At 42.4% G+C, this 14,951-nt stretch overlaps 1 protein-coding gene across 1 annotated transcript in view; it reads right to left on the bottom strand.

Annotated features, from left to right (window-relative positions):
* SLF1 (SMC5-SMC6 complex localization factor 1) overlaps positions 1–14,951 on the bottom strand; it is a 686,747-nt gene that overhangs the window by 548,292 nt on the left and 123,504 nt on the right. Inside the window, exon 4 of the mRNA XM_053701493.1 lies at positions 3,203–3,446. Within this exon, the coding sequence (XP_053557468.1) occupies positions 3,203–3,446 (244 nt within the window). The remainder of the gene's footprint in view (positions 1–3,202; positions 3,447–14,951) is intronic.

Here is a 14,951-nt window from a genome sequence, read left to right as displayed (position 1 = left end):
CTTCGGTATCAGCAGTATATTTTTAGTCAATTCCATTCCTAGAAAAATATTTTACTGCACGTACCTTATCTGCAGGAAAACCTGCACGCCATTCCCCCTCTGAAGTACCTCACTCCTCAGAATGTGTGAGAACAGCAAATGGATCTCAGTTACGTCTGCTAAGATCATAGAAAAACGCAGGCAGATTCTTCTTCCAAATACTGCCTGAGAAAAACAGCACACTCCGGTGCCATTTAAAAATAACAAACTTTTGATTGAAGAATAAACTAAGTATAAATCACCACAGACTCTCACAACCTCCTATCTATGTTGAGGCTTGCAAGAGAATGACTGAATATGGCAGTTGTGGGAGGAGCTATATAGCAGCTTTGCTGTGGGTGGACTCTTGCAACTTCCTGTTGGGAAGGAGAATATATTCCATAAGTAATGGATGATCCGTGGACTGGATACACTTAACAAGAGAAACGCAAATCTCAGAAACCTGAAGTGATCCCTGTGGATCGGCACAAGAAGGTAGGCATCCTTCAAATCTATTGTCATGAATTGACCCTCTTGAACTAGGGGAAGAATCGAACTGATCGTTTCCATTTTGAATGATGGAACAGCCAGAAATTTGTTTAAACATTTTAGGTCTAGAAATGGGCGGAACGTGCCCTCCTTCTTTGGGACCACGAAAAGGTTTGAATAGTACTCTAGACCCCTTTCTGCTGAGAGTAATTGTACAATAACTCAGAGAGAAGAGAGATCAATCACACAATCTAGAAAGGCTTCTCTCTTTCCTGGTCTGGAAGACAGATTTGACAGGAGGAATCTGCCCTGGGCGGATGAGATCTGAACCCTATCCTGTATCCCTGGGCGACAACCTCCAGAACCCAAGGTTCCTGAACCTCCTGCAACCAGGCCTCGGAGAAGAGAGATAATCTGCCCCTATTTGGTCTGGAGACCAGTCGGAGGCCGCCTCTTCATGCCGACTTTGTTTTGGCGGGCTCCTTGTTCTGCTTGGACTTATTCCAAGACTGAGCTAGTTTCCAAGTATCCTTGGACTGATCCGCTTTCGCGGAGGGCTGCTCGCGTTGGACCTTGTCCGCACGAAAGGGACGAAAAGTAGATCCATTAGGCTTAACCTTTTAATCCTGCGGTAGGAAAGCACCCTTGCCTCCCGTAACCGTGGATATGATTGAGTCCAATCCTGGACCGAACAGGATCTTTCCCTGAAAGGGAAGGGATAGAAGTCTAGACTTAGAGGTCATGTCCGCAGACTATGATTTTAGCCACAGAGCCCTGCGGGCTAATACGGAAAAACCTGACACCTTTGCGTTCAGGCGAATAATTTGCATACTGGCATCACAAATAAAGAATAAGTGACCCTCAAGGGCGTATTTCTCTCCTGTATCTCGTCGAGGGGAGTCTTCCTCTTGACCATGTCAGATAGAGACTTGCACAAAAAAAAAACAAACCCTGTGTGTTGGAACATCTTTCTTAACATGTTCTCCAACTTTTTATGCATGGGCTTTAAACGACAAACTATCCTCAAGAGGAATCGTCGCCCGCTTCCCGAATGTAGAGATAGCATCATCCACCTTAGGGACAGTCCCCCATAGCTCAAGCTAAGAGTCCGGGACGGGGAACAGCTTCTTAAAGGAAGAAGGGGAAAAAGAAGAACCTAATCTCTTCCATTCATTCTTAATAATGTTAGCCATCTTAACAGGAACCAGGAAGGTCTGAGGTACCACCCTGTCCTCATACACTTTATCAAGCTTAGGAATCAAAGGTTCTTCCAGTAGTAGTAGTTGAGCTGCAAAATCAGACGGCCAACTTATCTCTCCCGTAGGAGAAATAGACATGCCCTGGGGCTCTGCATATGTACTCGGAGATGTATGTAGGGAACGCACCTCACGGGACAGGGAGCCTTCAGTGGTGGACGGCTCAGTAGTACTAGACATCTTTTTCTTTTGAGATGTTGTAACTTTATCAAGGCATGTGGAACATAGTTGAGCAGGTGGATCTACCAGAACTTCCGTGCAATACACACAGGTACTAGACTTAGTTAAAGAGGGAGTACCCTAGTCCTCCATAGCTTGCGGCTTTAGTATGAACTAGTTATAATCTAATAAAAATGGCACCTTTATAACCTCCAATGGCCGGGGCACTCACCACCTCCTATGACCCATACCACAGAAACCGTTACGTCTCCTGCACTGCCGGTAAAGCAACGAAGTTGATAGGCCCCACCCGACAGAAGGAATGCCTCAAAGGACCGTCCCTGCACTAGGGAGAAAACGTGCCAAAACTGCAGCGCAAATACTCCCGGAAATTAAACTAAAGTCCACCCATTGTCAGAGCCACATCTCACTTATATCACAGCAACCGTTGATTCTATAAAGATAAAAGGTATCACACTGTGACCCTGTCTTCTGCATTATGATTATGTGCATAAAAATGAAACAATCTTACCAGAATCTATGCCGTGGATCAGGAACACAGCCTCTCAAGTGTGACAGTGTAGTAGCATCGCTCCTGACATGGACTTGAGTGTAGAAAGCAGGCAGCGAAACTCGTCAACGCTGATTGCTTATGGAGCTGTTAATCTGAGTCGGGATGAGTTCACAGAAAGACTCTCCCTGCATCTCCGAACTCTAACTTTCACCAAAGCTCTCAAATAAAACTCCAGTCCCATTCCGAAGAGTACTACCCTCCATAAGAGACTACTCCAAATCTTCTGACACTTCTCTGCCAACCTCCTGTGATGAAAGGCAAAGAATGAATGGGGAATGAGGGAAGTGAGGGAGGTATTTAAGCCTTTGGCTGGGGTTTCTTTGCCTCCTCCTGGTGGCCAGGTTCTTAATTCCCACAAGCAATGAATGAAGCCGTGGACTCTCCTCCCCTTTAGATGGAAAAAAATACTTCTTTTAGTTTTATTTTCCAATATTTTAATAAAAGTTATGTTTTAACTGCACAGCCTCCCCTAATTCAAGGCTGATTATACTGTTGATAAACTTCAAATGGATACATCCTTCTCACAGTGGTTTAAGTTGCCACAGAGTGCTATATACTATTCCCTTTTTATAGTGTCTGTGCACTATTTTTCAGACTACATATACATTTGCTGCACACAAAACAAGCCTTTCAAATTATTACAAATAACTATATAAAATGTATCTATTAACAATAATTTGTCTACTTTATGAATGTCACATCTTACCTGATGAAAGCCTCCCTTTCTTTACGACCATCCTTAAAAAGGAGGACAACTTTCCATCTGCTGAAGGCCCCTAGAGCACCAGAGCATGTCAACTGTTCACGCCATCTTTTTGGTGCAGATTGCATCTGAGGTGAATAATGGGAATCTTTTTCAATGTTATATCCCCATTCATAAGTGATTTCATCAAGCCATCTGCCACTTTCAACACTCTTAATTATGTAGTCTTTAGTCAGGACCCACTTTCCTGGAAATAAAATGAACTGTAAGCCAAAAAAGGAATATGGATGCAGACAAACTGCAACTGAGATTAACAAAAAGAATTAAATCTAGGCCATTTTGCATAAATTCAAGATTTCTATATTAAAATGTTTTGCAACATGACTTTTGATAAAGCTAAAAAAGCACAACCAAAAAGGTGAAATTAAAACCGTAAAATTATTTTTAAATTAAGTTTAATCTATTCTTACTCTTCTAACTTTTAATGACGTAAGGTTTTTAAGATGTTTTCCAAATGTATTTTGATGCCTAGAAAAGAAACAACTGATACTCTGCATTATATGCAATCTATATTTAATTGTATATAAAATTAAATATGCTATTTGGATCTTTCCATCCTTTCTTTGCAAGAAATGCAAATTTATTAAAATAATATATATTTCCCAGTAACTACAATAAGTATATTCTATAATTATGCAGGGAGACAAATATACATTAGACCAATAAAATATACTAATTTTGTCTGGATAAATGTCCACATGTACTGAAACAACTTTAAAACACCCAACTGTTATGTGTCCTCCTACTACAGTGATTCAAATTATTTCAAAGGCAAATTAAAAGGTTTTGTTAAAGGAACATTAAATAATTACCTGCTCTAGCCAATTAGCCAAAAATTATCTGCTCTCCCCCCATTAATTAATTATTTTTCTACTCGGAAACTGCAATGACCCTAAGCAGTATTTTAATCCCACACAAAGGTTTACATTTTCAGGTAAATACATAGTTAGTCAGGGTCAGTAATTCAAAAATAAAAATGCTAAGAAATTGGATTATCCTTTTTTTTATACCACCCCTTATACCCCTATGCCTGACAAGGGTTTCATTATCTTCAGGAGTGCTCCTTAACATTTTAAGAATTCTACATGTGATTTTATTATATATATATATATATATATATATATATATATATATATATATATACACACATATCTTATATGAAACAGCCTGATGAAACAGCCATTGGCTGAGAAACACATCACCTTTGATTTTAATATTTTAATAAAGTAATGTTTTACTTTGAACACTTGCTGCCTCCTTTCTGGGACCTGGTCCCCTGTGCTGAGGGTTGTTTTGCATTTTCCTGACTGCTGTATGATTTCTGGACCATTGTTTTATCCTGAGTGCCTTTTACCAAGTCTGTTGGGTGACTGTATTGACCCCATCCTGCTCTAATAGCATCAATGGAGATGCTACTACTATTGTGAGTACCATTCTTATCTCTGGTCTTTATTCACCATTGTCCTAACAATACTAGGCCATATAGGCACCTTGTGTCTCTTTTATCGTTTTAATACAGACATCACACCTTATGGGGGAGGTTGGTCTTCTGGGTGACTGTAATAGATCCCAGACTGTCTCTATAGCACTGATTGAGGTGCTTTCATAAATGTGAGTTTACATCTTACATGCCTATCATTCTGCTTTGGATCAAACAATATTGGGCCATGTGGCGCATCTGTCTCCTCTTGTCTTTATAGATTGCTGTTCCTGGATCCCGGCCTGGATCTCTACAGATAGCTGCCTCCATCTCCCAATCAGAGACTTTCTCTATACATTTATATATTATATAAGTGTTATTTTGTATCATTTTATTTTATGATTATTACAATTTTATGCCATTTTTTATTATTACAATTAGATATTTTATAGGGACTTAAATCTATGATCTAACCTGTAGATCCCCAATTATATGGAATATATATTGTCTTTTCTTGTTTAGGGTGTATTATACACTTATTTGCAGATACTTATATCTGTTGCTGCCCCACTAGTAACCATTATATATTTTATATCTATCACACTGCACCAACACCCTACCATCTCTTAGCGGTGCTCCAAAAGGATTTATAGTCCTTTATCATTTTCCACCACACTCCTTGTCCTCTGGACTCTAGTTATCCCTATTTGCTACTTTTAGGGCGCCCCCTTTTCTGTTTGTTGATCTACACTCCAATTGGTCTGATCCAGAAGGGGCAGCTCTAGTTTGCTCCATAACAAAGCTAACTGTAAAGTAGCAACATACACTACTACACTGAATAAAAGCACTGTATAATAACAAACAATAACGACTGTTAAATGTTTCCAAAACTTTTTTAAACTATAAGGAAATTGATAAATACCCTTACAACGACCCCCCTTGTTTCAGGTATAGGGAATTATACACCCTTCTGAGAGACCGCTCAGCAGAGATAATCATTGCTGTATCAAAAGATGGCCGCTCAGAGAAAAGCCAGAACTGAAAGATAGTGCACTCAGACTCCCTGAAAGCAGGAAAAACTGTTAACCCTCTCCTTATCGACACTTCTGTGCTGTGCTCTGTAGAAGCAAACAACCAGCATTATTTCTGTAGTCTTCATCATTAATGTAGCGTTCACTCTCCCTTGTTGCAGAAATAACTTCCTCGTTACAGTTAAAGCACAACCCGCACAGTTAACTAAGACCTGAAAACCTTAAGAGGACAATGACACTTAAAGGGGCAACTGTCACGCTTAGTTTTGAGTCTGGAGAGTTAAGCTCATTTGCAGAGGCATATTTGTTTTCAGTAAATGTGAGAGCAGAAAGAGGGCGCCTCATAGTGTATTCCGTCTCATATAATATGGTGTATAATGGTGGTGAATGTGCTTAGCAGACGTATAGGCACCGTACTGTGACCGGTGCAGCAGGGCAGGCTAGCACTCAATAGTGGCTAGCACACTGAACAGGGTCTCCCTTTTAGATTTTCCACTGAAATCCAGCACTGCACAGCTTCCAGTAGTGATACAAACCATTTTGTGTATCAACCCATAGGATAGAAAGAGATAATGTAAAAGGTAAAAACGCTTTCATGTTACAAAGCAACGCGTTTCTCAACCAAACACTGGTCGTTTTTATTGCCTGAAGAAACGCCCTGCTGCACCGGTCACAGTACGGTGCCTATACGCCTGGTAAGCACATTCACCACCATTATACACCATATTATATAAGACGGATTACATTATGAGGCGCCCTCTTTCTGCTCTCACATTTATTTAGATTGCCCTGCACACCGGGTTCAAGAGGAGCCGCCCTGCTACACACATTGGAGATACCATCTATCACCAAGGATCCTGTATATGGGACTTTTAGAAACTTTTGTTACAAACAACTACCTGGTAACATTTGGATATTGGATATACCAGTGTCCATAAATTATTGCCCGGGACTTATTCTCTTTATGTCCTTTGTTGAAGGTTAGTGCAGCCGAATATACCGGTATATGTGGTCTTATCTAGGATATTCTTTACCTTACAGCCGTTTTGTGGATTTTTTTTAAAAGGTAGGTATGTGTGGCCAAAGTGATGTGTCTCCTGCTGGTATTCTTATTTTCTTGCTGCCGTGTGCAAGCCGTTCTCCTCGTAGCGTCTTTGTGAGATTGTTGTGTCTCTGTGCTTCCAGGTAACGATGTCTCTCCAGATAGTGGTTGTTAGATTGCGGTCTTTTCCTGAATACTTGTCTTTGCGATCACAGAGACCGTGTTCTTGTAGTTCTCCAGGGCGTTGATTTTCCAAACAATATGCCCATTAGGTAAAGTTTACCTTTCCTGTGATCCTCAGCAAGTCTTTTATTATTTGTCGTTGCGGTCACCAAGACCGTTTCTTAGAGACTTCTTTGCCTTGTAGGGGGTTGAATATTGTGAGCAAACAAACGCCTCCGTGGTGCCTGGAGCCTGGACCAGAATAGCGTCCAGATAAGGAGCCACCGCAATACCTCTGGCTCTCGCTACTGCGAGCAGCGCCCCTTGAACCTTTGTAAAGACACTTGGGGCAGTCGCCAGACCAAACTGTAGGGCCATAAACTGGAAGTGTTGGCCCTGAAATGTAAATCTTAGGAACCTGACGTGCTCCTTGTGAATTGGCACGTAAAGGTAGGCATCCTTCAAGTCTATTGTCGTTATAAATTGCCCCTTGAAATAGGGGCAGGATCGATCTGATCGTCTCTATTTTGAACGATGGGACTGACAGAAACTTGTTTAGGCACTTTAGGTCACCAATTGAGTGGAACATGCCCTCCTTCTTTAGGACCACGAAAAGGTTTGAATAGTACTATAGACCCCTTTCTACTAGAGGTACTAGAACAATTAATCTGAGAGAGGAAAGATCCCTCACGCACTCTAGAATGGCGTCTCTCTCTTCTCTGGTCTTGAGGATAGGTTTGATAGGAGGAATCTGCCCCTGGGCAGATGAGTCTTGAACCCTATCCTGTAACCCTGGGTAGTAAACTCCAGAACCCAAGGATCCTCTACGTCTCTCATCCAAGCCTCTGTGAACAGAGATAGTCTGCCCCTATGCGATCCAGCGACGGATCGGGGGCCGCCCCTTCATGCCAACTTTGTCTCGGCGGGCTTCTTGCTCTGCTTGGACTTGTTCCAAGATTGAGCTGGCTTCCAAGATCCCCTGGACTGCTCGGTCTTCGCAGCAGGCTGCTGGCGTTGAGACTTGGCCGAACGAAAGGGACGAAAAGTAGAGCCCTTAGGCTTATTCTTCTTATCCTGCGGAAGGAAAGCACCCTTGCCTTCCGTGACCGGAGATATGACCAAAAAGAACTGGACCAAAAAGAACTTTCCCCTGAAACGGAAGGGATAGTAATCTAGACTTGGAAGTCATGTCAGCAGACCACGGGCACGGGCTCTTTGATGACGAACTATCCTCGAGGGGAATAGTCGTACACTTAGTGAGCGTCCACCTTAGGAATGGCCCCCATAGCTCAAGCTGAGAGTCCGGAACGGGGAACAGCTTTTTAAAAGAGGTAGAGGGAGAAAAGGACGAGCCCAGTTTCTCCCACTCATTCTTAATAATCGTAGCCATCTTCACGGGAACTGGAAAGGTCTGAGGCACCAGCCTGTCCTTGTAAACTCTATATAGTTTAGGATTCTTCCGGAAGTTTCGGTTCTGGAACCTCCAACATAGCAAGCACTTCTTTCAGTAAAAAGTGCAAAAGCACCATCTTAAACGTAAAATCTGGCTCTGGCAGGTCAACATTTTTCATTTAAAAAAAATAATTTTTTTTTTTTTTTTTAAGATGGGCCCCCACCCTTGGGGCCCAGTCACAATTGCGTACTCTGCACCCCCTGTAGTTTTACCCCTGCCTCCAAAGCTTGCGCCTTTAATTACGGACTGCGATACAGTAAATAGCCGGGCACTCACCACCTCTGGACCCGGACCACGGAGAAACCGATACGTCTCCCGCAAACGCCGATCAAGAAGTTGAAAAGGCCACACCCGGTCACATGGAGTGCCATGCAGGATCGCCCCTGCACTATAGAGAAAACGCGCCAAAAAAAGGCCACGCCGATCTTCACCTGACTGTTCACGCATTACAGATAAAAGGAGACACACTGTGACCCTGTCTTCTTGCATTATCATATGTGTATAAATAAACCGATCTTACGAGAATCTACGCCGTGGAACAGGAACACGGCCCTTCAAGTGTGACAGGTTAGTAGTATCGCTTCTGACATGGACTTGAGTTAATAAAGGCAGGCAGCGAAACTTGTCAACGTTGATTGCCAAGGAGGTGTTAACATGAGTCGGGGTGGTCTTGCAGAGATGACCCTCCCTGTATCTCCGGACTATAACTTTCATCCATGCTCTCACTGAGAGGCTGACAGGATTACTTAAAACTCCAGTCCCATTTCGAAGAGTACTACCCTCCATAAGAGACTACTCTGACACTTCTCTGCCAACCTCCTGTGACGAAAGGCAAATAATGACCGGGGGATGAGGGGAGTGGGGGAAGTTATTTAAGCCTTTGGCTGGGGTGTCTTTGCCTCTTCCTGGTGGCCAGGTTCTTATTTCCCACAAGTAATGAATGAAGCAGTGGACTCTCCTCCCATATTACCATATTTACTGCAGTAACTAATCTATTTACTTTTATCCTGTGGTAAAAGATTGTCAACTTATAACCAAACAACTTCACTTGAGAAATAATAAAACTACTTAAGAAATAGTAGTTCATATTTGACAGTGATTCAAATATAACTTTATAGTAAAGTTCCTGAACAATTCACATATATTCTGAGTTTACCATACAGGAAACAAATTCACCCTTATTCTAGTGACATTTCGTCTAGTCTGCAGCTGAGATCCATAAAATGATGTAATCCTAACATATTACTAAAACACATAAATGGAACCAGCAGGCTTACCACAAATTGTATATAATCTCTCACAGAGAGTTGAACAACTTGGACAAGGACTAAGAGACCTTGAAATAGAAAACCAAACACTTTATTAATGACGTGTTGAGAGATCTTCTGGATGTATGTCTAGTCGTTTTCCTTGACGATAGATAAATCTACTCGAATACTTTAGAAGATCACATAAAACATGTCCGTCGTGTTCTCTCAAGATTGAGAATACATAGGTTATACGCAAAACCTGAGAAATGTGTATTTAATACCAACAAAATTTCTTTTCTGGTATATGACATCGGTCCATCTGGTATAAGTATGCAAGACGACAAAGTGGAGACTGTATAGAATTGGTCTCAACCCACTACAAAGAAAGAACTACAGAGGTTTCTCGGTTTTTATAATTATTACAGAAAATGTATCAAAGATTTTTTGAAAATCGCTAAACCATTGATTCAATACACAAGTGCTACTAAGACTTTCTTCTGGAATTCAGAAGCATTAAAGGCCTTTGAATCTCTCAAAACTAAATTCACGAATGCACCCATGTTACAGTTTCCAGATCCAAAACTTTAATATACCCTGGAGGTGGATTCTTCTGATTACGCCATCGGAGCAGTATTATCAAAAAGGACATCATTAACTGACCCTCGCCATCCAGTTGCTTATTTTTCAAAAGTACTAAGTTCCCCAGAATACAACTATCCTATTGGGGAGAAGGAACTTCTAGCCATTAAAAGAGCTCTAGAACATTGGAGACATCTCCTCGAGGGAACTGACCTACAAATCATCATACTCACAGACCACAAAAACTTCTACAATCTAACAAAACCTTATCAGCTTGTCAAGTTTGTTGGAACTTATACTTTACTCAATTCAATTTCCCCATAATCTATAGACCTTCAAGTCGCAATGGCAAGGCAGACTCGCTTTCCAGAAAATACGTCAAACCCATTTATCATAACCCCACCACTAGTATTATATCTATTGAAAGGTTTGTTGGACTAACCCCCTGTTTTCTAAGGGAGCTCAAAAGATCCTTAACATCTGATTATCACCTACCCACACCTATAGTAGCGAAAGGATTGGATGGTTTATATTACAAAGAAGAAAAACTATACATCCCTAAAGACTTACAGCATCACCTGCTACAATTCCACCATGATTCTCCTCTCTCAGGACACCCTGGTGAACTAAGAACGTTTGAACATCTATCAAGATTATATTGGTGACCTTCCATGAGGGATTCCATTAAGGAATACGTACAAACCTGCGCTATTTGTGCCACTTCTAAAGCAGAGAAAAGACCACCATATGGTCTACTGATGCCATTACCCATTCCTGACTGTCCTTGGCAACAACTAGCCATGGATTTCATAGTTGAACTGCCTCAATCAAGCAATATGAACACTAAATTAGTAGTAATTGACATCTTTACTAAGATGGCTCATTTTATACCCATTCATAAGCTTCCTACCTCGTCTGAAACAGCTGAACTTATTATACATAACATCGTCAAGCTTCATGGACCACCAGCCAAATTAACTTCAGACCGAGGAACTCAGTTTACCTCAAAGTTCTGGAAGGCGTTATGTAACCATTTACAGATAGACCACCGGTACACAACCTCCTTCCACCCTCAAACGAATGGCCAAGCTGAAAGATTAAACCAGTGGTTGGAACAATACCTTAGGTGTTATTGCTTGTAACAACAAGGTGATTGGGTAAAGTACCTACCACTGGCGGAATATGCTTATAATGATTCTTTAAACTCCTCCACTAAAAACAGAATTTATGCTTACCTGATAAATTACTTTCTCCAACGGTGTGTCCGGTCCACGGCGTCATCCATAACTTGTGGGAATATTCTCTTCCCCAACAGGAAATGGCAAAGAGCACAGCAAAAGCTGTCCATATAGTCCCTCCTAGGCTCCGCCCACCCCAGTCATTCGACCAACGGACAGGAGAAAAAATAGGAGAAACCATAAGGTGCCGTGGTGACTGTAGTTAAAGAAAGAAATTCATCAAACCTGATTAAAAAACCAGGGCGGGCCGTGGACTGGACACACCGTTGGAGAAAGTAATTTATCAGGTAAGCATAAATTCTGTTTTCTCCAACATTGGTGTGTCCGGTCCACGGCGTCATCCATAATTTGTGGGAACCAATACCAAAGCTTTAGGACACGGATGAAGGGAGGGAGCCAATCAGGTTACCTAAACAGAAGGCACCACGGCTTGCAAAACCTTTCTCCCAAAAATAGCCTCTGAAGAAGCAAAAGTATCAAATTTGTAGAATTTGGCAAAAGTGTGCAGGGAAGACCAAGTCGCTGCCTTACATATCTGATCAACAGAAGCCTCGTTCTTGAAGGCCCATGTGGAAGCCACAGCCCTAGTAGAGTGAGCTGTGATGCGTTCAGGAGGCTGCCGTCCGGCAGTCTCGTAAGCCAATCGGATGATGCTTTTCAGCCAAAAGGAAAGAGAGGTAGCAGTAGCTTTTTTACCTCTCCTCTTGCCAGAATAAACGACAAACAGAGAAGACGTTTGTCTGAAATCCTTTGTTGCTTCTAAATAGAACTTTAAAGCACGAACTACATCTAAATTGTGTAACAAACGTTCCTTCTTTGAAACTGGATTCGGACACAAAGAAGGCACAACTATTTCCTGGTTAATATTCTTGTTGGAAACAACCTTTGGAAGGAAACCAGGTTTAGTACGTAAAACAACCTTATCTGAATGGAACACCAGATAGGGCGGATTACACTGCAAAGCAGATAACTCAGAAACTCTTCTAGCAGAAGAAATAGCAACCAAAAACAGAACTTTCCAAGATAACATCTTGATATCTATGGAATGTAGAGGTTCAAACGGAACCCCTTGAAGAACTGAAAGAACTAAATTCAGACTCCAGGGAGGAGTCAAAGGTCTGTAAACAGGCTTGATCCTGACCAAAGCCTGAACAAAAGCTTGAACATCAGGCACAGCTGCCAGTCGTTTGTGTAACAAGACAGATAAAGCAGAAATCTGTCCCTTTAGAGAACTCGCTGATAATCCTTTATCCAAACCTTCTTGGAGAAAGGAAAGGATCCTAGGAATTTTGATCTTACTCCATGAGAATCCCTTGGATTCACACCAACAGATATATCTTTTCCATATTTTATGATAAATTTTTCTAGTTACAGGTTTTCTGGCTTGTACCAGAGTATCTATTACAGAATCCGAAAACTCACGCTTAGATAAAATCAAGCGTTCAATTTCCAAGCCGTTAGCTGGAGGGAAACTAGATTTGGATGTTCGAATGGACCCTGTACAAGAAGATCCTGCCTCAAAGGTAGCTTCCATGGTGGAGCCGATGACATATTCACCAGGTCTGCATACCAAGTCCTGCGTGGCCACGCAGGAGCTATCAAGATCACCGAGGCCCTCTCCTGCTTGATCCTGGCTACCAGCCTGGGAATGAGAGGAAACGGTGGAAACACATAAGCTAGGTTGAAGGTCCAAGGCTCTACTAATGCATCCACTAGAGTCGCCTTGGGATCCCTGGATCTGGACCCGTAGCAAGGAACCTTGAAGTTCTGACGAGACGCCACCAGATCCATGTCTGGAATGCCCCATAATTGAGTCAACTGGGCAAATATCAGATAATCCGCCTCCCAGTTTTCCACTCCTGGGATGTGGATCGCAGATAGGTGGCAGGAGTGATCCTCCGCCCATTTTATGATTTTGGTCACTTCTCTCATCGCCAGGGAACTCCTTGTTCCCCCCTAATGGTTGATGTAAGCAACAGTTGTCATGTTGTCTGATTGGAATCTTATGAATCTGGCCTTTGCTAGTTGAGGCCAAGCCCTGAGAGTATTGAATATCGCTCTCAATTCCAGAATGTTTATCGGGAGAAGAGACTCTTCCCGAGACCATAGACCCTGAGCTTTCAGGGAGTCCCAGACCGCGCCCCAGCCCACTAGACTGGCGTCGGTCGTGACGATGACCCACTCTGGTCTGCGGAAGCTCATTCCCTGGGACAGGTGATCCTGGGTTAGCCACCAACGGAGTGAGTCTCTGGTCTTCTGATTTACTTGAATCACTGGAGACAAGTCTGTATAGTCCCCATTCCACTGTTTCAGCATGCACAGTTGTAATGGTCTTAGATGAATTTGCGCAAAAGGAACTATGTCCATTGCTGCAACCATCAACCCTACTACTTCCATGCACTGAGCTATGGAAGGTCGTGGAACAGAGTGAAGAACTTGACAAGCGTTTAGAAGTTTCGACTTTCTGACATCTGTCAGGAAGATCTTCATTTCTAAAGAATCTATTATTGTCCCCAAGAAAAGAACTCTTGTCGACGGAGACAGGGAACTTTTTTCTATGTTCACTTTCCATCCGTGAGATCTGAGAAAGGCCGCAACGATGTCTGTGTGAGCCTTTGCCTTCGAAAGAGACGACGCTTGTATCAGAATGTCGTCCAAGTAAGGTGCCACTGCAATGCCCCTTGGTCTTAGAACCGCTAGAAGGGACCCGAGTACCTTTGTGAAAATCCTTGGAGCAGTGGCTAGCCCGAATGGGAGAGCCACAAACTGGTAATGTTTGTCTAGAAAGGCGAACCTTAGGAACTGATGATGATCTTTGTGGATAGGAATATGTAGATACGCATCCTTTAGATCCACGGTAGTCATAAATTGACCCTCCTGGATTGTAGGTAAAATCGTTCGAATGGTTTCCATTTTGAACGATGAAATTTGTTTAGGAACTTTAAATCCAGAATTGGTCTGAAAGTTCCCTCTTTTTTGGGAACCACAAACAGATTTGAGTAAAACCCTATTCCTTGTTCCACGGTTGGAACTGGGTGTATCACTCCCATTTTTAACAGGTCTTCTACACAATGTAAGAATGCCTGTCTCTTTATTTGGTTTGAGGATAAGTGAGACATGTGGAACCTTCCCCTTGGGGGTAGTTCCTTGAATTCCAGAAGATAACCCTGAGAAACTATTTCTAGTGCCCAGGGATCCTGAACATCTCTTGCCCAAGCCTGAGCGAAAATAGAGAGTCTGCCCCCTACTAGATCCGGTCCCGGATCGGGGGCTACTCCTTCATGATGTCTTGTTAGCAGCAGCAGGTTACTTGGCCTGCTTACCCTTGTTCCAGCCTTGCATTGGTTTCCAAGCTGGTTTGGTTTGCGAAGCATTACCCTCTTGTCTAGAGGCCCAAAAAGGGTTTTACCCTTGAAAGGGATATTAAGCAATTTTGTCTTGGAAGATACATCCGCTGACCAAGACTTTAGCCAGAGCGCTCTGCTCGCCACAATTACAAACCCAGAATTTTTCGCCG

The sequence above is a fragment of the Bombina bombina genome, chromosome 2 (assembly GCF_027579735.1).
Source record: "Bombina bombina isolate aBomBom1 chromosome 2, aBomBom1.pri, whole genome shotgun sequence".
NCBI classification, from domain to species: domain Eukaryota; kingdom Metazoa; phylum Chordata; class Amphibia; order Anura; family Bombinatoridae; genus Bombina; species Bombina bombina.
This window is presented reverse-complemented; position numbering and strand designations above follow the sequence as displayed.